At 52.6% G+C, this 25,396-nt stretch overlaps 2 protein-coding genes across 2 annotated transcripts in view; both read right to left on the bottom strand.

Annotated features, from left to right (window-relative positions):
- The window catches only part of LOC306766733 (titin-like), a 377,999-nt gene extending 354,235 nt beyond the window's left edge, over window positions 1-23,764 (bottom strand). Inside the window, 18 exon segments of the mRNA XM_079254554.1 lie at window positions 4,105-4,269; window positions 4,336-4,568; window positions 4,885-5,126; window positions 5,678-5,905; window positions 5,989-6,137; window positions 6,219-6,361; window positions 6,462-6,659; window positions 6,752-6,812; window positions 7,596-7,854; window positions 9,978-10,037; window positions 16,548-16,703; window positions 16,773-16,848; window positions 16,919-17,133; window positions 18,738-18,820; window positions 18,922-19,209; window positions 21,520-21,723; window positions 21,800-21,903; window positions 23,533-23,764. Coding sequence (XP_079110680.1) covers window positions 4,105-4,269; window positions 4,336-4,568; window positions 4,885-5,126; window positions 5,678-5,905; window positions 5,989-6,137; window positions 6,219-6,361; window positions 6,462-6,659; window positions 6,752-6,812; window positions 7,596-7,854; window positions 9,978-10,037; window positions 16,548-16,703; window positions 16,773-16,848; window positions 16,919-17,133; window positions 18,738-18,820; window positions 18,922-19,209; window positions 21,520-21,723; window positions 21,800-21,890 — 2,851 coding nt within the window. The 5' untranslated portion in view covers window positions 21,891-21,903; window positions 23,533-23,764.
- Window positions 10,096-11,344, bottom strand: LOC306766240 (titin-like; the record flags this gene model as incomplete). Its single annotated transcript, XM_079253887.1, has 5 exons — window positions 11,283-11,344; window positions 11,041-11,148; window positions 10,848-10,955; window positions 10,188-10,385; window positions 10,096-10,143 (listed from the first exon to the last, which is right to left on the bottom strand). Exons 2-5 carry the CDS (start codon window positions 11,107-11,109, stop codon window positions 10,096-10,098), a joined length of 423 nt encoding a protein of 140 aa, XP_079110013.1. The 5' UTR covers window positions 11,110-11,148; window positions 11,283-11,344.
- Window positions 23,765-25,396: the final 1,632 nt, after the last annotated feature.

Genomic DNA, 25,396 nt, shown 5'->3' with positions numbered 1-25,396 from the left:
TACAGTCTAACACCTGGTATAGACTAACACCTGGTATAGACTAACACCTGGTACAGTCTAAATCATGGTACAGACCAACCCCTGGTAAAGTCTAACCCCTGGTACAGTCTAACCCCTGGTACAGTCTAGCACCTGGTATAGATTAACACCTGGTAAAGACTAACACCTGGTACAGCTCTAACACCTGGTATAGACTAACATGTGGTACAGACCAACACCTGGTACAATTTAACTCCTGGTAAAGTCTAACACCTGGTATAGACTAACACCTGGTAAAGTCTAAAACATGGTACAGACTAACATGTGGTAGAGACCAACACCTGGTATAGACTAACACCTGGTACAGTTCCAACATCTGTTACAGACTAACATGTGGTACAGACCAACACCTGGTAAAGTTCTAACACCTCGTACAGTTCTAACACCTGGTACAGTTCTAACATGTGGTACAGTTCTAACATGTGGTACAGTTCTAACATGTGGTACAGACCAACACCTGGTATAGACTAACACCTGGTACAGTCTAACATGTGGTACAGACCAACACCTGGTATGGACCAACACGTGGTATAGACTAAAACCTGGTATAGACTAAAACCTGGTATAGACTAAAACCTGGTATAGACTAACTTGTTGAACAGACCAACACCTGGTACAGTCTAACTACTGGTATAGATTAACACCTGGTACAGACTAACATGTGGTACAGACCAACACCTGGTACAGACCAACACCTGGTACAGACCAACACGTGGTACAGACCAACACGTGGTACAGACTAACATGTGGCACAGACCAACACCTGGTACAGACCAACACCTGGTACAGACTAACACCTGGTACAGACTAACACCTGGTACAGACTAACACCTGGTACAGTTCAACACCTGGTACAGTTCAACACCTGGTACAGTTCTAACACCTGGTATAGACTAACACCTGGTACAGTCCAACACCTGGTACAGTCCAACACCTGGTATAGATTAACACCTGGTATAGACTAACACCTGGTATAGACTAACACCTGGTATAGACTAACACCTGGTATAGACTAACACCTGGTACAGTCTAAAACATGGTACAGTCTAACCCCTGGTACAGTCTAACCCCTGGTATAGATTAACACCTGGTAAAGACTAACACCTGGTACAGCTCTAATACCTGGTACAGTCTAACATGTGGTACAGACCAACACCTGGTATAGACTAAAAGCTGGTACAGTTGAACATGTGGTACAGACCAACACCTGGTACAATTTAACTCCTGGTACAGTCTAACACCTGGTATAGACAAACAGCTGGTATAGACTAACATGTGGTACAGTCTAACACCTGGTATAGACTAACATGTGGTACAGTCTAACACCTGGTACAGTTCTAACACCTGATACAGTTCTAATACCTGGTACAGTCTAACACCTGGTATAGACTAACACCTGGTAAAGTCTAACTTCTGGTACAGACTAACATGTGGTAGAGACCAACACCTGGTATAGACTAACACCTGGTACAGTTCCAACATCTGTTACAGACTAACATGTGGTACAGACCAACACCTGGTACAGTTCTAACATGTGGTACAGTTCTAACATGTGGTACAGTTCTAACATGTGGTACAGACCAACACCTGGTACAGTTCTAACACCTGGTATAGACAAACAGCTGGTACAGACCAACACCTGGTACAATTTAACTCCTGGTACAGTTCTGACACCTGGTACAGTTCTGACACCTGGTACAGTTCTGACACCTGGTACAGTTCTAACACCTGGTATAGACTAACACCTGGTACAGTCTAAAACATGGTACAGACCAACTCCTGGTACAGTTTAACACCTGGTACAGTCCAACACCTGGTACAGTCTAACACCTGGTACAGATTAACACCTGGTACAGACTAACACCTGGTACAGTCTAAAACATGGTACAGACCAACCCCTGGTACAGACCAACCCCTGGTACAGACCAACCCCTGGTACAGACCAACCCCTGGTACAGTCTAACCCCTGGTACAGTCTAACCCCTGGTACAGTCTAACCCCTGGTACAGTCTAACCCCTGGTATAGATTAACACCTGGTACAGCTCTAACACCTGGTACAGCTCTAACACCTGGTACAGTCTAACATGTGGTACAGACCAACACCTGGTATAGACTAAAAGCTGGTACAGTTGAACATGTGGTACAGACCAACACCTGGTACAATTTAACTCCTGGTACAGTCCAACACCTGGTATAGACAAACAGCTGGTATAGACTAACATGTGGTACAGACCAACACCTGGTATAGACTAACATCTGGTACAGTTCTAACACCTGGTACAGACCAACACCTGGTACAGACCTAACAACTGGTACAGTTCTAACATGTGGTACAGTTCTAACATGTGGTACAGACCAACACCTGGTATAGACTAAAAGCTGGTACAGTTGAACATGTGGTACAGACCAACACCTGGTACAGTTCTAACACCTGGTATAGACAAACAGCTGGTACAGTCTAACACCTGGTACAGACTAACATGTGGTACAGACCAACACCTGGTACAGACTAACATGTGGTACAGACCAACACCTGGTACAGACTAACATGTGGTACAGACCAACACCTGGTACAGACCTAACACCTGGTACAGACTAACACCTGGTACAGACTAGTACAGACTAACACCTGGTACAGTTCTAACACCTGGTACAGTTCTAACACCTGGTACAGTTCTAACACCTGGTACAGACTAGTACAGTCTAGCACCTGGTACAGTCTAGCACCTGGTACAGTCTAGCACCTGGTACAGTCTAGCACCTGGTATAGACTAACACCTGGTGCAGTCTAACACCTGGTGCAGTCTAACACCTGGTACAGACTAACATGTAGTACAGACCAACACCTGGTACAATTTAACTCCTGGTACAGTCTAACACCTGGTATAGACTAACACCTGGTAAAGTCTAACTCCTGGTATAGATTAAAACCCGGTATAGATTAACACCTGGTACAGTTCCAACATCTGGTACAGACTAACATGTGGTTGAGACCAACACCTGGTAACATTTAACTCCTGGTACAGTCCAACACCTGGTATAGACTAAAACCTGGTACAGTCTAAAACCTGGTACAGTCTAACATGTGGTACAGACCAACACCTGGTACAATTTAACTCCTGGTACAGTCCAACACCTGGTATAGACTAAAACCTGGTACAGTCTAAAACCTGGTACAGTCTAACATGTGGTACAGACCAACACCTGGTACAATTTAACTCCTGGTACAGTCTAACACCTGGTATAGACTAACACCTGGTACAGTTCTAACACCTGGTATAGACTAGTACAGTCTAACACCTGGTACAGACTAACACCTGGTATAGACTAACACCTGGTATAGACTAGTACAGTCTAACACCTGGTACAGACTAACACCTGGTATAGACTAGTACAGTCTAACACCTGGTACAGACTAACACCTGGTATAGACTAACATCTGGTATAGACTAACACCTGGGACAGTTCTAATGTCTATGGCAGGTGGAAGAAGAAAATGTTTCTACCTACCATGAACTTTAATGATATAAACATTGCTATTGGATTAATCGATATTTCAGAAGTGATCCGCATATGAGTACAAGCTAATTAATCTTCTCAGATGAAAACTCGTTTAATTTACCGATGAACACATCTGTAGCACCAGTCCAGGAGTCATCCAAAAGCCCTGTTGACCGTCCGGATTACACCCTCTAGCACCGTGTGCAGCTTATCAGTGCAGTTATTCCATGTTCAGCTTACAGTAGTTAACTGCCTGTTGACTGTGACGTTTTCCCCAGAAGCAGCGGCATCTCGGCTCCTCTGTCAGCCGTATGAACTGCAGAGCTACATGTCCAGGAGTGGCAGCGGCTCGCACAGTTTATTGGCTGCAACTAAAGTAATAACTCACTATTTCTGAGTGGATAAGAAATGTCAGTCCAAATGAATGGACATGGTCGTACGTTCTTAGTCTCTCACACCATTGGTAGGTGTACTTGTTGGTAGTTCACATGACTGCATATTTACTGATTGGCCTTCCAGCGCGTTGCTGGATTATTTTAACAGTCAATCTGAGTCCAACTTACGTTCGACAGCCAGAGACACAGAGACAGACGTCCGTCCTGCTCTGTTCTGAGCCACCACCGTCCACTCCCCGGAGTCCAGAGGAACCGCCGGGACGATGATCAGGGACTGAGTCCCGTCTTCTTTGATCACAATCTTGTGAGTGTAGTCATTGACCACTTGTTGTCCTGGAAAAGATTTTAAATTAGGCTGATGTGACAGAAAACAGACTTTCGTACGGACCATAAACTCACCGTTATGGAACCAGTATGTGTCGGGCATCGGGCGGCCCACCACCTTCAGGTCAAAGCGGGCGGTCTGCCCTTCAGAGCATTTTATGGAGGAAGGCTTCATGACAAAAACGGGTTTGTAGAGTCTTTCCAGCTGGATCTCATCGGTATCGTCGAGCCGGCGGGCCGGTGAACGCCCAGGAGAACGGCTGGACGAACGACCAGGAGAGCGGCTCTGAGAGCGGGGAGACGTAGACCTGGACAGTCCGAAGGTGGAGTGTAAAGATCATGTGTGCATGAGTTAGATGGAGTTTTTCTGCTCTGTCCTGAAGGAAAACCAGCTGCCGACAGTCAGTCTTGTGCAAACTCTTAACGTTTTCACACGTTTGACTCTCGGCAGCTTCCGTAGTGACACAGCGAGAGCGCTACTCGGTTGTTTTTATCCACTTAGAGCAGCTCTAGATGGGAGTAACTCACCCAGTGGGGCTTTAGTTAGCTGCTAACCACACGGACCCCGCAACCCTTCACTGGAATGCCTCTCTTCTTTTATTCCCACCGTTTTTTTAGACCCACCTGATCCTTTGCATGGACGATTGGGGAGTGTATCTCTGAGGCGTGACAGTGCCGGACGGCTCCACATAGAGCTTCCCTGAGCTCACAGCATTCCCCTTCATGTTGGAGGCGAAGGCGGTGTAGACACCTTCGTCTTCAGGGAGAACCACAGGAAGACGGAGGCTGGCCCGTCCGTCCTGCAGAACTTCCATCTGGTATCGACCACCAGGCCTGATGCGCTGGCCATCTTTGTACCAGGTGATCTGTCAGAAGAGAAAAACAAAGTGTGGACATCATTATCAGGTTCTACAGAGTTTCTCAGACCCCTGAATGACACCTGTCCAGCCAGACATGTCCAACATTGGTCCTCGAGGGCCGTGGTCCTGCAGGCTTTTCATGTATCCCCGTTGCAACACTTCCACATGGAAAACCTGCAGGCTTGTGGCTCTGGAGGACTGGAGCTGGACACCCCCTCAGGAAGCGGTTGCATAAATAAAAAGGCAACCTGAAAGCCACAGCTGGACTCGACCCCAACAATCTGCAAAGACTGAAGGTAAGCTAACATTAGCTAACAGCTCCATGGGACTTCTGATGTAGCCCAGCGAAGATCCAGAGAGAAAGCTGCCGAGTAACCGATGCAGAGGAAGCTACGGTGTTGTCGAGCTTTCGCCAGCAGTAAACACCCTGGAACTGGAGTCATAGACGAGTAAATCCGCCTATTTCTGTTTGTGTTTTTGGAACAAACAGAAGGTCTGGTATGAATTTCAGCGCTTTTGTCTGAATTGGTTCCAGTTCACGTGGAACATCTGGCTACCTTTGGCAGCGGCTTGCCGGCCATCTTGCAGTGGAAGGTGACTCCCATTCCCTCCATGATCCTGTAGTTTTTCACTGGAGTGTGGAAGGCGGGAGGCAGCGCCTCCTCCTCTGCAATGGTCACCATCATCTCTCCGTCCTCTGCCACCAGCTCTCTGTAGCTGATTCTCAGGATCCGGAGCTCGATCTCCTGGATGATCCGTTCTTCAAAGGATGAAATAAGGAATTCCTGCAAAGAGACGGAGCCGGGGATTAAACCCGATTCCTGACCAGGTCGGTCCAAATATGCACAGCTCTCCAGAACCACAGTACCGTCTCAGACATGAAACTCATGGGGGTGGTGATCCTCCTCTGGTCCGCTTCATACTGACTCACGACCACGGAGGGCTCCTGCACCACCGGAGTGGTAACCTCACTTTTAAAAGTCATGTCCTGCTGCTTCATGAAGGCCTCGTACGCCTCTGGAAACACAAACAGAGATCCGGTGAAGTTCTGCTCCAACAGCGTTCTGGTCTCCACCAAGAGCCTAAAGGACGAAGTACCTTCCTCCAGCAGGGTGGTGGACGCTGAGGCTTCACCGTGAGGGTTCTTGGCGAAGACAGAGTATTCTCCAGCATCATCAGCGAAGGTCATGGAGATCTCCAGTCGGCACTCTCCAGTCTGCTTCTTGTAGGCCACTTTATATCTGGAGGAACAAACCAAACCTTCCTGAACACACCAGAACACGCTCTCCACCAGCAGACTCACCATCTGCTTTGGCCTTCTCCTGAGGAACACCTGAGCACCTGTATCCGGTGGTAAGCGGAACGCCGCTCTTCTTCCAGATGATGTGAGGTTTGGGATTTCCGCTGATCTGACAGTCGAAGAAGACGCTGCCTCCCTCCACCAGCTTCTGGACGGTGGGTTTCTTGATGAAGAAGGGAGCAGCAGCTTCACCTGGGCCCACCTCCATCACCATCTGGTCCTTCATCTCCTTGGAAACACTGAGGGAAGCAACGGATACGATGAAGTTCGGCAGATCTGAATCCAAGTCTTTCTGAGCTGTAAAAACTCTTTTCAACTGATCGAAACTCACCTTTTTGCTTGTGTGATTCCCATTTCTGTCGTCTCCTCTCTGCTCTCGATCTCCTCTGACACTGAAACAAAAACACACCAGATAAAATCCAGATTCAATCCCGTCTCCTACTCCCAATCACCACAATAATTCAACTGAATTGAAGACGGATTTGCGGACAGAAGGCCAGTTTTTATTGTCCTCTGCATGGGTTATATGAATTCCGGCGTAATATTCCGCACATGATCCTGCGATGACATGTAGTCACGACTGGAGTAAGTGGGCGGGGTTTATGAGGTGAACTCATTTGTCAGATTTATCCCTGGAATGACGCCAATCATCCACTTCACTGCAACCCGCAGTCGACAGGGAAGAATATTCTTTTAGAAGAATGAGCTCAACATGCGTAACGTTTTCCCTGTTGGCACCAAACTCGCCGCAGTCGTTTTCCGTTTTGTTTTCGGGGTTTAGGTGATGGAAAGATTCACAAAAGCCTCAGTGTTCTGGGATCTGTTTAAGTTATAAATAAATAAACATGTCAACAACATCGATGTTTCTACCTTTTCATCCGGTGGGAAAATCAAGAGCAGCTACACAACAAGCCGTCACAAAGGCATGAAACAGCCGGGTTTACGGTGAAGACACCGCCATCTGCACCGATGATGAAGGAACGTTAGGAGCACGGCAGGGAAGGAGCAACTTGAGCCCACCTGACCTGGCAACAGGTCCGTAAGGGAGGTGACTAACTGTGGCAGAGGGGCTGCAAGAGGACCTGCAACTCCTGATCCTTCTGGTGTTCCAGCAGCCTCTGTGTTTTATAACCAGATCGAACCGGACTGAGTCCAGGTGAACCAGGGGATCTTACCTCTGACCAGCAGGAAGCAGGAGGTGCTTATGGTTCCCGCCTCGTTGGTGGCGGTGCAGGTGAAGCGACCGCTGTCTTCAGCGAACGCCTCGCGGATCACCAGCCGGGAGATTCCGCTCTCGTAGCTGATCTGGAAGTCGATGGAACTCTCGATCTTGTAGTCTTCTCTGAACCACATGATGATGGGGGCGGGGTGGCCGCTGATCTGACACTCCAGGGTCACCGAGTCGCCCTCGGTCACGCTCAGGTTCTTCAGGCCCTGGAAGCGAACAGAGACGCCGTCAGAAACCAATTCAGGTTCGGCTCGTTTCCCCCTCAGACTCGTTTCAAACTCTTCGTCTGTTCCTGAAATCACCTTTCTAAACCGGCATCTAGCAGGACGCCGGCGTCCTGCGGGATGGAGCGGGACGCGTACCAAAGGACGCCGGCGTCCTGCGGGACGGAGCGGGACGCGTACCAAAGGACGCCGGCGTCCTGCGGGACGGAGCGGGACGCCGGCGTCCTGCGGGACGGAGCGGGACGCGTACCAAAGGACGCCGGCGTCCTGCGGGACGGAGCGGGACGCCGGCGTCCTGCGGGACGGAGCGGGACGCGTACCAAAGGACGCCGGCGTCCTGCGGGACGGAGCGGGACGCGTACCAAAGGACGCCGGCGTCCTGCGGGACGGAGCGGGACGCGTACCAAAGGACGCCGGCGTCCTGCGGGACGGAGCGGGACGCGTACCAAAGGACGCCGGCGTCCTGCGGGACGGAGCGGGACGCGTACCAAAGGACGCCGGCGTCCTGCGGGACGGAGCGGGACGCGTACCAAAGGACGCCGGCGTCCTGCGGGACGGAGCGGGACGCGTACCAAAGGACGCCGGCGTCCTGCGGGATGGAGCGGGACGCCGGCGTCCTGTGGGATGGAGCGGGACGCGTACCAAAGGACGCCGGCGTCCTGCGGGACGGAGCGGGACGCCGGCGTCCTGTGGGATGGAGCGGGACGCGTACCAGAGGACGCCGGCGTCCTGCGGGACGGAGCGGGACGCCGGCGTCCTGTGGGATGGAGCGGGACGCGTACCAGAGGACGCCGGCGTCCTGCGGGACGGAGCGGGACGCGTACCAGAGGACGCCGGCGTCCTGCGGGACGGAGCGGGACGCGTACCAAAGGACGCCGGCGTCCTGCGGGACGGAGCGGGACGCGTACCAAAGGACGCCGGCGTCCTGCGGGACGGAGCGGGACGCGTACCAAAGGACGCCGGCGTCCTGCGGGACGGAGCGGGACGCGTACCAAAGGACGCCGGCGTCCTGCGGGACGGAGCGGGACGCGTACCAAAGGACGCCGGCGTCCTGCGGGACGGAGCGGGACGCGTACCAAAGGACGCCGGCGTCCTGCGGGACGGAGCGGGACGCGTACCAAAGGACGCCGGCGTCCTGCGGGACGGAGCGGGACGCGTACCAAAGGACGCCGGCGTCCTGCGGGACGGAGCGGGACGCGTACCAAAGGACGCCGGCGTCCTGCGGGACGGAGCGGGACGCGTACCAAAGGATGCCGGCGTCCTGCGGGACGGAGCGGGACGCGTACCAAAGGACGCCGGCGTCCTGCGGGACGGAGCGGGACGCGTACCAAAGGATGCCGGCGTCCTGCGGGACGGAGCGGGACGCGTACCAAAGGACGCCGGCGTCCTGCGGGACGGAGCGGGACGCGTACCAAAGGACGCCGGCGTCCTGCGGGACGGAGCGGGACGCGTACCAAAGGATGCCGGCGTCCTGCGGGATGGAGCGGGACGCGTACCAAAGGACGCCGGCGTCCTGCGGGATGGAGCGGGACGCGTACCAAAGGATGCCGGCGTCCTGCGGGATGGAGCGGGACGCGTACCAAAGGACGCCGGCGTCCTGCGGGACGGAGCGGGACGCGTACCAAAGGATGCCGGCGTCCTGCGGGATGGAGCGGGACGCGTACCAAAGGACGCCGGCGTCCTGCGGGATGGAGCGGGACGCCGGCGTCCTGCGGGATGGAGCGGGACGCCGGCGTCCTGCGGGATGGAGCGGGACGCCGGCGTCCTGCGGGATGGAGCGGGACGCGTACCAAAGGACGCCGGCGTCCTGCTGGAGGCGTCCTTCGGGATGGAGCGGGACGCCGGTGTCCTTCAGTACGCGTCCCGCTCCATCCTGAAGGACGCCTCCAGCAGGACGCCGGTGTCCTGAGGCGACTTCAGACGCGCCTGATGTAAAGTAACGAGAAGGGGACCTGGATGGACCCCTGAGGAACGCCGCCGGTGGCAGGTCTGATGCCAGAACAACGTCAGCTGACAGGAAGTCATTGATCACTGTGATAATATTGATCAGTGATTGGACAGGAACAGAGGAATAAAACCAGGAAGTAAACAGGAAGTAAACTTACAGCAACAATGGCAGGAGGACGGACGGGGTCCTGGGCTCTGGTCGGCACTGCAGCCATCTCCTGGACAACAGAAGAAGAAGAGTCAGACAGAGGAGGTGATAAGGAGGGAGGGGACGGGTCAGCGGGTGAGGAGGAGGAGTCTTCCTGAAGGGCAGCGTATGATTGGCTGCCGTGTGGCGGTGGTGAGAGGACAGATGAAGGAAGACAAACCTGAGGCTCCCAGTCCTCAAACTCCTCCTCTCTTCCTGCAAAAGCCCCGCCCCCAAACGGCGGGAGAGTCTCCGGGGTGGGTGGCGCCACCTGGTGGGTCGGGCGGGGGGACTGGACCGGCCTGGTGATCATCCTGGGAGCGGACGGGGAGCTCAGCTCTTTATGCAGGATGGCGATGGCAGAACCGGCGATGGACACCTGACCGGGCCAACGACAGCACGGTTAACCAGGAAAACAGACGTCCGGTTCTGCTGGGGTTAGTCGGTGCAGAAGGGATGGAACGGACTGGGTCAGAACCAGGTAACTGGTTGGACCCGGGTGGATGAAGGGTTCAAAATCAGTGAAGCCGGTTCTGATCACCTAAGAAACATTAACTCCACTGGTTCTGATGTCTGGACCTCCAGACCGGGTCCGCTGCGGAACCAGACCTCAGACAGAGTCCGGTGCTGGAACAGACCCCAGACCAGGTCCGGTGCGGGACCAGATCCCAGACCGGGTCCAGTGCGGGACCAGAATGCAGACCAGGTCTGGTGTGGGACCAGAACTGGGGTAGGATGAGGTGCAGTGACAGGTTTAGCATGAGGGAACCACAACAGTGTGTTACAGTGTGTGTAGTTAAAGATGAGATGGAGGTACTGGGCCGGTGCCGGCTCCTCTTACCTCGCGGTTCTCTGTGTGTTTGGGAAGAGAAAGTTTAGAAAGTGTGAAAAGTGGCGCGGTGGATGTGGGGACGGCGGCGTCCACGCAGGAGGACATTTGGGTTGGGATCTGGAGTGACCAACAGACGGAGTTAGAGAAGCCGTGTGAGGTCAGAGGTCAGCTGACACAGACAGGAAGTGAGTCATCCTCGGACCTGAGATGTACGCTGCTCCGCAGACTCTTCTGCAGGCTGCCGGACGCGAGCCAGGTTGACGGCAGCCATCACCGTGGCAACCGCCTCCACCTTCTTCTCCCCTTCAGCCTGGAGAGATAACAAGCGGCACATGCGACTCAAAGGCCGAGAGAACTGGGTCCGGATCAGAGCAGGGTGGGACAGTTCACTCAGACTGGAGGTGGGAAAAAGGGGTCGAGAACAGCAGAACCAAAGATTCTCACCGAACACAGAACGACGTTAGTCCATCAGGTTCAGGATGGAACAGCACCCGGATCCCCTGGACCTGAACGAGTTCCACATCCTCCCATCAGAATACATGGCCGGTTTCTCAGAACCTTCAGGAATTGAACCCCTCACTGTGGAACCAGATCCAAAAACCTGATCCTTCCCTTCAGTCCTGCTGCTGTAGACCGAGACCGCTGGTCCCCTAAAGCAGGATCCTGGATCTGCGTGCAGGACAGTCCCACAGCATCCAGAGCCTTAAGGAACTCCGGGCGGATCTCATCCACCCCCGGGGCCTTGCCGCCAAGGAGCTTTTTGACCACCTCAGGGACTTCAGCCCCAGAGATAGGAGAGTCCACCCCTAAGTCCCCCAGCTCTGCTTCCTCATCGGAAGACGTGTGGGTAGGATTGAGGAGGTCTTCGAAGTATTCCCTCCACCGACCCACAACGTCCCGAGTTGAGGTCAGCAGCTCCCCACCTCCACTGTACACAGTATTGATGGAGCACTGCTTCCCCCTCCTGAGCCGCCGGATGAGGGACCAGAATCTCCTCGAAGTCGTTCGGCAGTCTTTCTCGCCGAACTCCTCCCATGCCCGAGTTTTTGCCTTGGCGACAGCCGAAGCCGCCTGTCGGTACCCATCAGCTGCCTTCAGAGTCCCACAGGCCAAGAAGGCCCGATAGGACTCCTTCATCTTGACGGCATCCCTCACTGCTGGTGTCCACCAACGAGTCCTGGGATTACCGCCACGACAGGCACCAACGACCTTACAGCCACAGCTCCGGCTGGCCGACTCAGCAATAGAGGCACGGAACACAGCCCATTCAGACTCAATGTCCCCCGCCTCACTCGGGACATGGTTGAAGCTCTGCTGAAGGTGGGAGTTGAAGCTCGCTCTGACAGGGGACTCAGCCAGACGTTCCCAGCAGACCCTCACAACACGTTTGGGCCTGCCAGATCTGACCGGCTTCCTCCCCCACCATCTGAGCCAACTCACCACCAGGTGGTGATCAGTTGAAGCTCCGCCCCCCTCTTCACCCGAGTGTCCAAGGCATGTGGCCGCAGGTCCGACGATATGACTACAAAATCCATCATGGAACTGCGGCCCAGGGAATCCTGATGCCAGGTGTACATATGGACACTCTTATGCTGGAACATGGTGTTCGTTATGGACAATCCATGACGAGCACAGAAGTCCAATAACAAAACACCATTTGGGTTCGGGGGGGGGGGGGGGGGGGGGGGGGGGGCATGCCTCCCAATCACTCCCCTCCAGGTCTCACTGTCATTGCCCACGTGAGCATTGAAGTCTCCCAGCAGAACAATGGAGTCCCCAGAAGGAGCACCCTCCAGCACTCCCTCCAAGGACTCCAGAAAGGGTGGGTACTCTGAACTGCTGTTCGGTGCATAAGCACAGACAACAGTCAGGACCCGTCCCCCCACCCGGAGGCGGAGGGAAACTACCCTTTCATCCACCGGGGTAAACCCCAACGTGCAGGCACCAAGCTGGGGGCTGATGAGAATGCCCACACCTGCTCGGCGCCTCTCACCATGAGCAACTCCAGAGTGGAAGAAGGTCCAGCCCCTCTCGAGGGTTCTGGTTCCAGAACCCAAGCCATGCGTCGAGGTGAGTCCAACTATATCTAGTCGGAACCGCTCAACCTCGCGCACAAGCTCAGGCTCCTTCCCCACCAGAGAGGTGACGTTCCACGTCCCTAGAGCCAGCTTCTGCAGCCGGGGATCGGACCGCCAGGGTCCCCGCCCCTTGCTGCCGCCCAGCTCACATTGCACCCGACCAGATGGAGGTTTTCCTTCCTGGTCCCGATGGAGGTTTTCTTTTCTGGTTCTGGTCCCGATGGAGGTTTTCCTTCCTGGTTCTGGTCCCGATGGAGGTTTTCCTTTCTGGTTCTGGTCCCGATGGAGGTTTTCCTTTCTGGTTCTGGTCCCGATGGAGGTTTTCCTTTCTGGTTCTGGTCCCGATGGAGGTTTTCCTTTCTGGTTCTGGTCCCGATGGAGGTTTTCCTTTCTGGTTCTGGTCCCGATGGAGGTTTTCCTTTCTGGTTCTGGTCCCGATGGAGGTTTTCCTTTCTGGTTCTGGTCCCGATGGAGGTTTTCCTTTCTGGTTCTGGTCCCGATGGAGGTTTTCCTTTCTGGTTCTGGTCCCGATGGAGGTTTTCCTTCCTGGTTCTGGTCCCGATGGAGGTTTTCCTTCCTGGTTCTGGTCCCGATGGAGGTTTTCCTTCCTGGTTCTGGTCCCGATGGAGGTTTCCTTTCCTGGTTCTGGTCCCGATGGAGGTTTTCCTTCCTGGTTCTGGTCCTGATGGAGGTTTTCCTTACTGGTTCTAGTCCAGATGGAGGTTTTCTTTTCTGGTTCTGGTCCTGATGGAGGTTTTCCTTACTGGTTCTAGTCCAGATGGAGGTTTTCTTTTCTGGTTCTGGTCCCGATGGAGGTTTTCCTTCCTGGTTCTGGTCCCGATGGAGGTTTTCCTTCCTGGTTCTGGTCCCGATGGAGGTTTTCCTTCCTGGTTCTGGTCCCGATGGAGGTTTTCCTTCCTGGTTCTGATGGAGGTTTTCCTTCCTGGTTCTGGTCCCGATGGAGGTTTTCCTTCCTGGTTCTGATGGAGGTTTTCCTTCCTGGTTCTGGTCCCGATGGAGGTTTTTCTTCCTGGTTCTGGTCCCGATGGAGGTTTTCCTTCCTGGTTCTGGTCCCGATGGAGGTTTTCCTTCCTGGTTCTGGTCCCGATGGAGGTTTTCCTTCCTGGTTCTGGTCCAGATGGAGGTTTTCCTTCCTGGTTCTGGTCCCGATGGAGGTTTTCCTTCCTGGTTCTGATGGAGGTTTTCCTCCCTGGTTCTGGTCCCGATGGAGGTTTTCCTCCCTGGTTCTGATGGAGGTTTTCCTTCCTGGTTCTGATGGAGGTTTTCCTTCCTGGTTCTGATGGAGGTTTTCCTTCCTGGTTCTGATGGAGGTTTTCCTTCCTGGTTCTGATGGAGGTTTTCCTCCCTGGTTCTGATGGAGGTTTTCCTCCCTGGTTCTGGTCCAGATGGAGGTTTTCCTTCCTGGTTCTGATGGAGGTTTTCCTTCCTGGTTCTGATGGAGGTTTTCCTTCCTGGTTCTGGTCCTGATGGAGGTTTTCCTTCCTGGTTCTGGTCCTGATGGAAGTTTTCCTTTCTGGTTCTGGTCCCGATGGAGGTTTTCCTTTCTGGTTCTGGTTCTGATGGAGGTTTTCCTTTCTGGTTCTGATGGAGGTTTTCCTCCCTGGTTCTGGTCCCGATGGAGGTTTTCCTTCCTGGTTCTGATGGAGGTTTTCCTCCCTGGTTCTGGTCCCGATGGAGGTTTTCCTCCCTGGTTCTGATGGAGGTTTTCCTCCCTGGTTCTGATGGAGGTTTTCCTTCCTGGTTCTGGTCCTGATGGAGGTTTCCCTTCCTGGTTCTGGTTCCGATGGAGGTTTTCCTCCCTGGTTCTGGTCCCGATGGAGGTTTTCCTCCCTGGTCCCGATGGAGGTTTTTCTTCCTGGTTCTGGTCCCGATGGAGGCTTTTCTTCCTGGTTCTGGTCCCGATGGAGGTTTTCCTTCCTGGTTCTGGTCCCGATGGAGGTTTTCCTTCCTGGTTCTGATGGAGGTTTTCCTTCCTGGTCCTGATGGAGGTTTTCCTTCCTGGTCCTGATGGAGGTTTTCCTTCCTGGTCCTGATGGAGGTTTTCCTTCCTGGTCCTGATGGAGGTTTTCCTTCCTGGTCCTGATGGAGGTTTTCCTTCCTGGTCCTGATGGAGGTTTTCCTTCCTGGTCCTGATGGAGGTTTTCCTTCCTGGTCCTGGTCCTGATGGAGGTTTTCCTCCCTGGTCCCGATGGAGGCTTTTCTTCCTGGTTCTGGTCCAGATGGAGGTTTTCCTTCCTGGTCCCGATGGAGGTTTTCCTTCCTGGTCCTGATGGAGGTTTTCCTTCCTGGTTCTGGTCCTGATGGAGGTTTTCCTTCCTGGTTCTGGTCCCGATGGAGGTTTTCCTTCCTGGTTCTGGTCCCGATGGAGGTTTTCCTTCCTGGTTCTGGTCCCGATGGAGGCTTTCCTTCCTGGTTCTGGTCCCGATGGAGGCCTTTCTTCCTGGTTCTGGTCCAGATGGAGGTTTTCCTTCCTGGTCCCGATGGAGGTTTTCCTTCCTGGTTCTGATGGAGGTTTTCCTTCCTGGTCCAGATGGAGGTTTTCCTTCCTGGTCCTGATGGAGGTTTTCCTTCCTGGTCCAGATGGAGGTTTTCCTTCCTGGTCCTGATGGAGGTTTTCCTTCCTGGTTCTGATGGAGGTTTTCCTTCCTGGTCCAGATGGAGGTTTTCCTTCCTGGTCCTGATGGAGGTTTTCCTTCCTGGTCCAGATGGAGGTTTTCCTTCCTGGTTCTGGTCCAGATGGAGGTTTTCCTTCCTGGTTCTGGTCCAGATGGAGGTTTTCCTTCCTGGTTCTGGTCCAGATGGAGGTTTTCCTTCCTGGTTCTGGTCCAGATGGAGGTTTTCCTTCCTGGTTCTGGTCCAGATGGAGGTTTTCCTTCCTGGTTCTGGTCCCGATGGAGGTTTTCCTTCCTGGTTCTGGTCCCGATGGAGGTTTTCCTTCCTGGTTCTGGTCCAGATGGAGGTTTTCCTTCCTGGTTCTGGTCCAGATGGAGGTTTTCCTTCCTGGTTCTGGTCCAGATGGAGGTTTTCCTTCCTGGTTCTGGTCCAGATGGAGGTTTTCCTTTCTGGTTCTGGTCCAGATGGAGGTTTTCCTTCCTGGTTCTGGTCCAGATGGAGGTTTTCCTTCCTGGTTCTGGTCCAGATGGAGGTTTTCCTTCCTGGTTCTGGTCCAGATGGAGGTTTTCCTTCCTGGTTCTGGTCCAGATGGAGGTTTTCCTTCCTGGTTCTGGTCCAGATGGAGGTTTTCCTTCCTGGTTGTGGTCCAGATGGAGGTTTTCCTTCCTGGTTCTTGTCCAGATAGAAGTTTTCCTTCCTGGTTCTGGTTCTGATGGAGGTTTTCTTTGGCCAGCTGGACTGAACTGGACTGGGTCTGTGAAAGACCTTGAGATAAAGCTGTTCTGAATGAAATGAACCTAATTCTCCACGACCATGTCTCCCTTTCAGATGATGAGTGTCACCATGACGACGGTTCAGCGTAGTATTAACAACGCTGAAGAGCTGACACACAAACAAGAAGTGACAGGACAGTGACGCAATCACAGCGCAATGACACGTCAGCACACGTCCAACACACGCTGCAGCAGCCTCTGTCTGACTCCTCCATCTCGCTCACCTCTCTGGTGGCCACCACCTGCTGCTCCCAGTGCTTCTCCATGTGGAGCTGGGTGGCACTGCTAGCACTGGTCATACTGGTCATGCTGGTGTAGCCCACTTCAGACATGTATTCTCCCTGCTTCCAGGGTGGCAGGACTTCAGGAGAGGCGGAGACCTGGAACAGAGGGCAGGTTGTGGACCAGCACATCCTCACCTGGTTTCATGTCCATTGACAGGAACATACCTGCTTCCTGCTCATCACAGGAGACTTGACGGGTCTGATGGGGGAGATGGACAGTTTGCTGGACGGAGAGACAGGTCTGCAGACAAAAACACGTCATCATCATCAAGTCCATGTCGTCTGGCTTCTCTGACCAGGTGTAGACGTACCTGACAGGTGTGGGCGTCGGCCCCTTCACATGTCTGACGGGTGAAGGTGACTGCTGACGGCCTCCTGTTACCTTGGAAACGTGGGACGGCGGGGACTTGGAGGTTGGCTTGGGTGGGACCCTGGGTGGAGTTTTGTGAGCCAACTGCTGAGTCATCATTCCTCCTTCAACATGCATCTCCATCATAGTGGTGGCCTGGAAACTGGCCTCCACCTTCTGGGGAGCAGAAGGAAAATTCTCAGACCAGTTTACCTGAACACTCAGCTGCTGTTCAATTTCATTTCTCAAAACTAAATTGATGAGACTTCATGATCTGGTTTCAGCTCCAAATGTTACAGATGTTAGCAGTTGATATTACAGCTGTTAGCTACTAATGTGGTTGATGTTAGCTGCTGACGTTACAGCTGTTAGCTGCTCATGTTGGAGATGTTAGGTGCTGATGTTACAGCTGTTAGCTGCTAATGTTACAGCTGTTAGCTGCTAATGTTACAGCTGTTAGCTGCTAATGTTACAGCTGTTAGCTGCTAATGTTACAGCTGTTAGCTGCTAATGTTACAGCTGTTAGCTGCTAATGTTACAGCTGTTAGCTGCTAATGTTACAGTTGTTAGCTGCTAATGTTACAGTTGTTAGCTGCTAATGTTGGAGATGTTAGGTGCTGATGTTACAGCTGTTAGCTCCTAAAGTTGGAGATGTTAGCTCCTAAAGTTGGAGATGTTAGCTCCTAAAGTTGGAGATGTTAGCTCCTAAAGTTGGAGATGTTAGCTGCTGACGTTACAGCTGTTAGCTGCTGACGTTACAGCTGTTAGCTGCTGACGTTACAGCTGTTAGCTGCTGACGTTACAGCTGTTAGCTGCTGACGTTACAGTTGTTAGCTGCTGATGTTGGAGATGTTAGGTGCTGATGTTACAGCTGTTAGCTCCTAAAGTTGGAGATGTTAGCTGCTGACGTTACAGCTGTTAGCTGCTGACGTTACAGCTGTTAGCTGCTGACGTTACAGCTGTTAGCTGCTGACGTTACAGCTGTTAGCTGCTGACGTTACAGTTGTTAGCTGCTGACGTTACAGCTGTTAGCTGCTAATGTTGGAGATGTTAGCTGCTCTTGTTACAGCTGTTAGCTGCTAATGTTGGAGATGTTAGCTGCTAATGTTGGAGATGTTAGCTGCTAATGTTGGAGATGTTAGCTGCTGACGTTACAGCTGTTAGCTGCTGACGTTACAGCTGTTAGCTGCTGACGTTACAGTTGTTAGCTGCTGATGTTACAGTTGTTAGCTGCTGATGTTGGAGATGTTAGGTGCTGATGTTACAGCTGTTAGCTCCTAAAGTTGGAGATGTTAGCTGCTGACGTTACAGCTGTTAGCTGCTGACGTTACAGCTGTTAGCTGCTGACGTTACAGCTGTTAGCTGCTGACGTTACAGCTGTTAGCTCCTAAAGTTGGAGATGTTAGCTGCTGACGTTACAGCTGTTAGCTGCTGACGTTACAGCTGTTAGCTGCTAATGTTACAGCTGTTAGCTGCTAATGTTGGAGATGTTAGCTGCTAATGTTGGAGATGTTAGCTGCTAATGTTGGAGATGTTAGCTGCTAATGTTGGAGATGTTAGCTGCTAATGTTGGAGATGTTAGCTGCTAATGTTGGAGATGTTAGCTGCTGATAACAGAAATGTTAGCTGCTGACGTCAGAGCTGCTACATGCTGCTCTTTAGATCTGTTAGCCTCTGATATTAAAGGACAGAAGATTTTTTGTAGCTTGATGTTTTGTTGCTCCTGCAACTTTCTGAACTGGGGAGAAGGTATAATTCATGGATGAGCTGGTGTGTCTCACCCTCTGCACTCTTGTCTGTGAAGTCTCAATCTGGGATGTGGACACAATCGTCTTGGTTTTCTTAGTCGGTACAGCTTCTTCACCTGCACCAGAACGCAGACCTGGAGGTTAAATACCTGCATCCTTCTGCTGTGGTTAGAACATAGTAACACCACCAACAGTTGGTGGACGTGACGGAGCTCACTTTGGACCAGCAGCTCAGCGGTGGATGTGGCCCGTCCGCTGCTGTTGGTGGCTGTCACAGAATAGGTCCCAGAATCCTCTGGGAAGGCCTCAGCAATCAGCAGACTGTACAGGTCTCCATCCTGCAGGATCCTGAAGTCGGCCGAGCTCTGAATCTCGGCTCCCTCTCTGTAGAACTTGACCACAGGTGTGGGTATACCTGTCACTCTGACATCCAGTCTCACCTGGCTGCCCTGCCTAACGGTGAAGCTCTGCAGCCTCTGAAGGAAGTTCGGTGGCGCCGTCTCCGCTGCAGAGACACCAAGACACAGTAAAAACCCTGTCACACCTTTTTGCAGTCAGATGGAGTTCCAGCGTTTCATTCCAACAAAGATAAAAATATTTGTTCCAGAGATGTTCAGTCTTGTCAGTTTGACTAAATTAAGAGTAAAACCAGGATGGCGGTAAAAGGAGGTCTAGTAGAGTCCTGATCCCAGAACAGAGCTTCCAGCTGATCACAAAAAAATCCATTTTCCTTTAATGGAAAGTTCTGCTGCAGCTGCTGCCTCTATACTGGTTTTATCACTGGATTAAATAACACCCCCACCCCTGACAGCAGGATAAATTTAGACTCTGAAGACATCTCTGGTATCTGACTCAGTTTAAATGTCGGTTATTGGCTATGGGGGGGGTTCCCTCTGCTCCTATTTTAAAGCACCATGCTAGTTTTGGCCGGATCCTTCTGGATGGAGAAAGAATGGGACGAAGAAGATTGGAACTCTCTTCTTCTTGCACAAATGTAAACAAAGCCACACCAAAGCAACGCAGCAGAATACTGCACAGCGCTTTTCTTCACCTCTCGGCCTCGGTTCTGCACCGAATCACATCTGCACCGTAAACGCACCCCAACTTCTTTCACTACAGAAACCCTGTTATTTAAGGCTGAGCTTGTCCAATCAAATACCTGAATTTCAACAGGCATCAAAGCTTCTTCAAAATGGTGGGCAGGGCCTGATCAGGCCACTAAAGCTGACCAATCAGAGCAGACTGGTTTCAGTATGAGGAACTGGAGAGTCTAAGTCACCTGTAACTAGTCCCACTTGGTCTCGGTCCGAACCGTAACAAGTCCCACCTGGTCTCGCTCCAAACCGTAACAAGTCCCACCTGGTCTCGGTCCAAACCGTAACAAGTCCCACCTGGTCTCGGTCCAAACCGTAACAAGTCCCACCTGGTCTCGGTCCAAACCGTAACAAGTCCCACCTGGTCTCGGTCCAAACCGTAACAAGTCTCACCTGGTCTCGGTCCAAACCGTAACAAGTCCCACTTGGTCTCGGTCCAAACCGTAACAAGTCCCACTTGGTCTCGGTCCAAACCGTAACAAGTCCCACCTGGTCTCGGTCCAAACTGTAACAAGTCCCACCTGGTCTCGGTCCAAACCGTAACAAGTCCCACCTGGTCTCGCTCCAAACCGTAACAAGTCCCACCTGGTCTCGGTCCAAACCGTAACAAGTCCCACCTGGTCCCGGTCCAAACTGTAACAAGTCCCACCTGGTCTCGCTCCAAACCGTAACAAGTGCCACCTGGTCTCGCTCCAAACCGTAACAAGTGCCACCTGGTCTCCGTCCAAACTGTAACAAGTCCCACCTGGTCTCCGTCCAAACTGTAACAAGTCCCACCTGGTCTCCGTCCAAACTGTAACAAGTCCCACCTGGTCTCCATACAAACGGTAACAAGTCCCACCTGGTCTCCGTCCAAACCGTAACAAGTCCCACCTGGCCTCGGTCCAAACCCTAACAAGTCCCACCTGGTCTCGGTCCAAACCGTAACAAGTCCCACCTGGTCCCGGTCCAAACGGTAACAAGTCCCACCTGGTCTCGGTCCAAACCGTAACAAGTCCCACCTGGTCCCGGTCCAAACGGTAACAAGTCCCACCTGGTCCCGGTCCAAACGGTAACAAGTCCCACCTGGTCTCGGTCCAAACCGTAATAAGTCCCACCTGGTCTCGGTCCAAACCGTAACAAGTCCCACTTGGTCTCGGTCCGAACTGTAACTAGTCCCACTTGGTCTCGGTCCGAACTGTAACTAGTCCCACTTGGTCTCGGTCCGAACTGTAACTAGTCCCACTTGGTCTCGGTCCAAACTGTAACTAGTCCCACTTGGTCTCGGTCCAAACCGTAACTAGTCCCACCTGGTCTCGGTCCAAACCGTAACAAGTCCCACCTGGTCTCGCTCCAAACCGTAACAAGTGCCACCTGGTCTCGCTCCAAACCGTAACAAGTCCCACCTGGTCTCGCTCCAAACCGTAACAAGTCCCACCTGGTCTCGCTCCAAACCGTAACAAGTCCCACCTGGTCTCGCTCCAAACCGTAACAAGTCCCACCTGGTCTCGCTCCAAACCGTAACAAGTCCCACCTGGTCTCGCTCCAAACCGTAACAAGTCCCACCTGGTCTCGCTCCAAACCGTAACAAGTCCCACCTGGTCCCGGTCCAAAACGTAACAAGTCCCACCTGGTCCCGGTCCAAACCGTAACAAGTCCCACCTGGTCTCGCTCCAAACCGTAACAAGTCCCACCTGGTCTCGCTCCAAACCGTAACAAGTCCCACTTGGTCTTGGCCTCACCTGTGACGAGGAGCTCGGCGGTGCTCGTGGCTTGTCCAGCGCCGTTGGTGGCTCTGACAGAAAAGCGTCCGCTGTGCGCGGCGGTCACAGCGGGGATCCTCAGAATAGCGCGGCCATCACTGAACGAGATCTGAACGCCGGGCAGAGCGGCGGCAGAAAGAACCTGGCCATCACGGAACCAGCTCACCTCAGGAACTGGAGAACCTGAGGAGGACAGAGGGAGGAGTCAGAGAACTGAAGTTCCCCTGCTGACCACGTCTGCAGCCTTCTTCCTTCTTACCGCTAACTTGAGCCTGGAACGTTGCGGCACTACCCTCCAGTGCCACGACGCTCTGCAGCGGCTGTGTGAACGTCGGCGCCTGTGTTGACATGACGGTCGGCACCCTGAAACAGAGACACGAGGCTTTCAGCATCCTGGATGACATCACAGTATGATGAAACATGACACGTTGAAGGAAGCAAAGAAATTCTGGATCTTACCTGCAGTAAACAACAACAAACAACAAACACCAGGAAGAAACTGGGACAGAAACATAGACCAGTTCTGGGCGTTCCAAAACCAAAGCCCCAAACCAAACTTCTGACCAGCTGATCGGCTTCACAGCGAAGTTTGAAGCCAGGATGGAGCACCAGAGATCTGCAACGGCCCACCTCCATTCTCCCAGCACCTGCGTCCAACACTGAGGAACCAGGTGAGGAAGACTCTCAGGTGGGACTATGTCCCAGTACCGGTCCCAGTGCAGTACTGGACTCCCGGACGCCTCCGAGTCCAGAGATGCCGACTCTCATCTCTTTCGGACATGGGTTAGAAGGAGTCAGTCTAGACGGTATGTAAGAACTTTTGGTCAAACTGGTTGACCAAAGGTTCCAGGTCCACGTTGGACCAGATGGTTCTGGATCCTGGACCAGGGATGGGCAACTCCTGCATCCTGATACCCATCAGACTTGTGCAGCCACTGGTCTGAGTCAGGTGCGTTGCAGCAGGGAAACTCTGAACCCCCCCCATGAGCTGGACTCTGCAAAGGGACACGTATGGAGACCGGGTCTCACCAATCCATGTTGTGAAAGACCTGCAGCTCCAAACAAACGGTTTGTCCTCCTCTGTAGTCCAGCACTCAGACCGGTCTCCAGTTCTTCAGACATGTGAGGACCCAGGGTGGTCCGTCATACCCGCGGCATGCCTCTGGGGCTCTCCGTCATCCTCAGGGTCCATGTTTCTGTCGGACAGCTGACCCACTGACAGCTGCAGTTCTGAGTTATTTCGGGATCCCTGGAGGGGATCCAGGACCTGTCTGATCCAGCTGATAACCCTCCAGCTGATCCACAACAGGCCTCTAGACCTGATCCTGGACTTGGTTCTGGTCTCATCAACATGATATATTTGTTCCTGTTTAAGTTTTTTATTGATTAAAAGAACTGAAAGCAGAACCAGGTGGAGGAGGTCCGGTTTAATCCAGATTAAATGAATCCAGACTGTGAACAGAACCGGGTCAAGCTGCAGAAACCTGAACTGGTTTAGGTTCTATGTCAGGCAGGTCACAAGGGATCAGACCCATCCTGTCCAGTTCTGATCTGGTCCCTGCGGACCTGGTTCCGTCCCCCCTCCCTGAATGAAGGGCCTACAGGGTAAGGGTTCTGGGTCTGGGTCTGTTGGTCCTTGTGACCTAAAGGAAGTTTAACGGCTGGTCTGATCAGAACTAAAAATACCGGACCCAGCTGCTGGCCGTGGTGCTGCTGCTGTCAATCATTCCTGAGGAGGTGGGGGGGGGCAACACTGGCCACAAACTATAAATAGCCCCCCCCCCCCAGAGTGATTGACAGGCAGCATGTGGGACATATCAGGAGAAGTGATATCTGCTGCTGCTGCTGATTCCCTTAAAAAGCCATCAGAGGCTCGGCGGCTATTCTGGGCCGGCGCCGTCAGCGGCCGCCGGAGCTGCTCTGGACGTTTCTACGGCACCAACCCGCTCCTTCTGTCTGAAGCACACACCTCCATCACAAAACTTCACTTACTTGTCTGCACAAGGATGCCTGAGGAGCCCAGAGCAGGGCTGAGGGCAGGAATCAGAAAGTCTTGCTCCAGAAAAGCAGAATCCAGACGAGACGGGTCGGAACCTTTCAGTAGAAAACAAAACTACAGGCCGGTGCCGTGTAGTTCTGTCCTTCCTCCTGACAGCAGTCCCTCCAGCCGAGCCGTCCGGGCCGGGAACGCTGACTCTGCTCAGAGCAGCCGGCCAGTCGGAGCGCCTCTTTATACTGCCGTGACATCACACGGGGCGGGGCCCCTGATTGGTCAGAGCTGAGCAGAGCAGCAAGGCATGATGGGATGACGGGCAGACACTTTACACAAGCTGCCAGCTGCTGCAGCCAAATCAGACATCAGACAGAGGCTGCTTCAGCTGCAGTTCATGTAGGAGGAGAATTAGGTGGAAAGCGATTCGAAGACGTTGTTTCTGTGAAAACAGGAGCAACAAAAGGTTAGAAAAGCAGCTGCTCCAAGCCACAAGCGTGTGGAGCATCGAAATATTTTGGAGCCATTTCAGAAACAGGACAGACATAGAAGAGCTCTGCACTGACCGGATCCTGGCGAGGAGGCGTAAATACCACCATATCAGCCCTGTTTCAGCAGGTGTCACATGACCATCAGCAAAGATCTGCACAGGAAACATCACAACAACGTCCACATCTTCTTTATCACAAACTCTGGGTTCATTAGCCCGAGTTTCTTTGTCAAGTCAGAATCACCTCTGTCTTCAGTGGAGCTCCGATCCCTGGCATCACCATGGCAACTGCTGAGTTCACCCCGTTGGAGCAAGAGGTTCGCACCTCTGCGTACAAGAAACACTAACAGGAATTCTGGGAAAGAGCAGACTGTTGCTGCTGAGGAAAGAGAGATGCATGATGGGGGAAAACTGTTGCCTGTGTCCATGTGGAACCTAGAATCCACTGGTGTTCTTACTTTTTCACCCAGTGTGGTCCAGCCCTGCAGCAGCAGCATGGTGGTCTGGCTGCTGTGTTCCACTGAGCACGTCTGCTTCACCAAGAGGAGCTTTAGAGATATAATGATCCCCTCCATGGTCGGAATTCTTATTTTATTTTTCTGTTTGTTTAGATTAAATGTTCATATTCTAGAATAGACCAGAGGACGACTCACTTACAAAAAATGTAAATACTTGTCTAATTTTATTTAAATGTCTATATTAATTGCCTGTAATGTTTGCCCATTATTATAATGTATAATACGTGTATTTAGATGTTATGTAGTTATCATGGGGGTGTTTAGGGGGTATTTAAAGCTGGGTTAGGTCATGTTGGGGAGTTAGCAAGATGTAAAATTGGTACCCTTGCATTGGCTCCTCCCTCTGCCCTGTCTCCTCCCCCTGTCTTGGCTCCTCCCCCTCTGGTTCTTGCGTGATCCAAGCCTTTTTTATTTGCAGCTTTTTCCACCAACGATTTTCCCTTTCTTGGCTGTTTAGCGGGAGGAGGCAAATAAACCATTCTTCACTACTTTGTATTTTCATCCTAACACGCTGTTTATATGCAGGGTGTGGCTATCAGGTATGTGCTGCTGGAGGGGGAGGAGGGGAGCCGGGAGAAGAAGCTACGAAATATAAGAAACGAACAACTTCATTTGGGTCGGAACGTTTGGATTGGTCAGTTTTTACAGATTTACAGTAAACTGAGGGGTCTAACTATATTTCTTATTGTTTATGATTACAGAATGTATAGACTACTATCAGGACGAGGAACCGCTTCACCCAGAGGAACACGTCTCTGAGCAGGAGGACCTGCTGGAGCTTGAAGTGTAAAATTCCGACTTACACAGAATTTTGTGTTACACCGCTATGAACGGAACTTGTTTGTAAACCAATGACCG

The sequence above is a fragment of the Telmatherina bonti genome, assembly GCF_933228915.1.
Source record: "Telmatherina bonti genome assembly, chromosome: 15".
Taxonomy (NCBI): Eukaryota; Metazoa; Chordata; class Actinopteri; order Atheriniformes; family Telmatherinidae; genus Telmatherina; species Telmatherina bonti.
The sequence above is the reverse complement of the archived record's forward strand: the minus strand, read 5'-3'. Positions and strand labels throughout refer to the sequence as shown.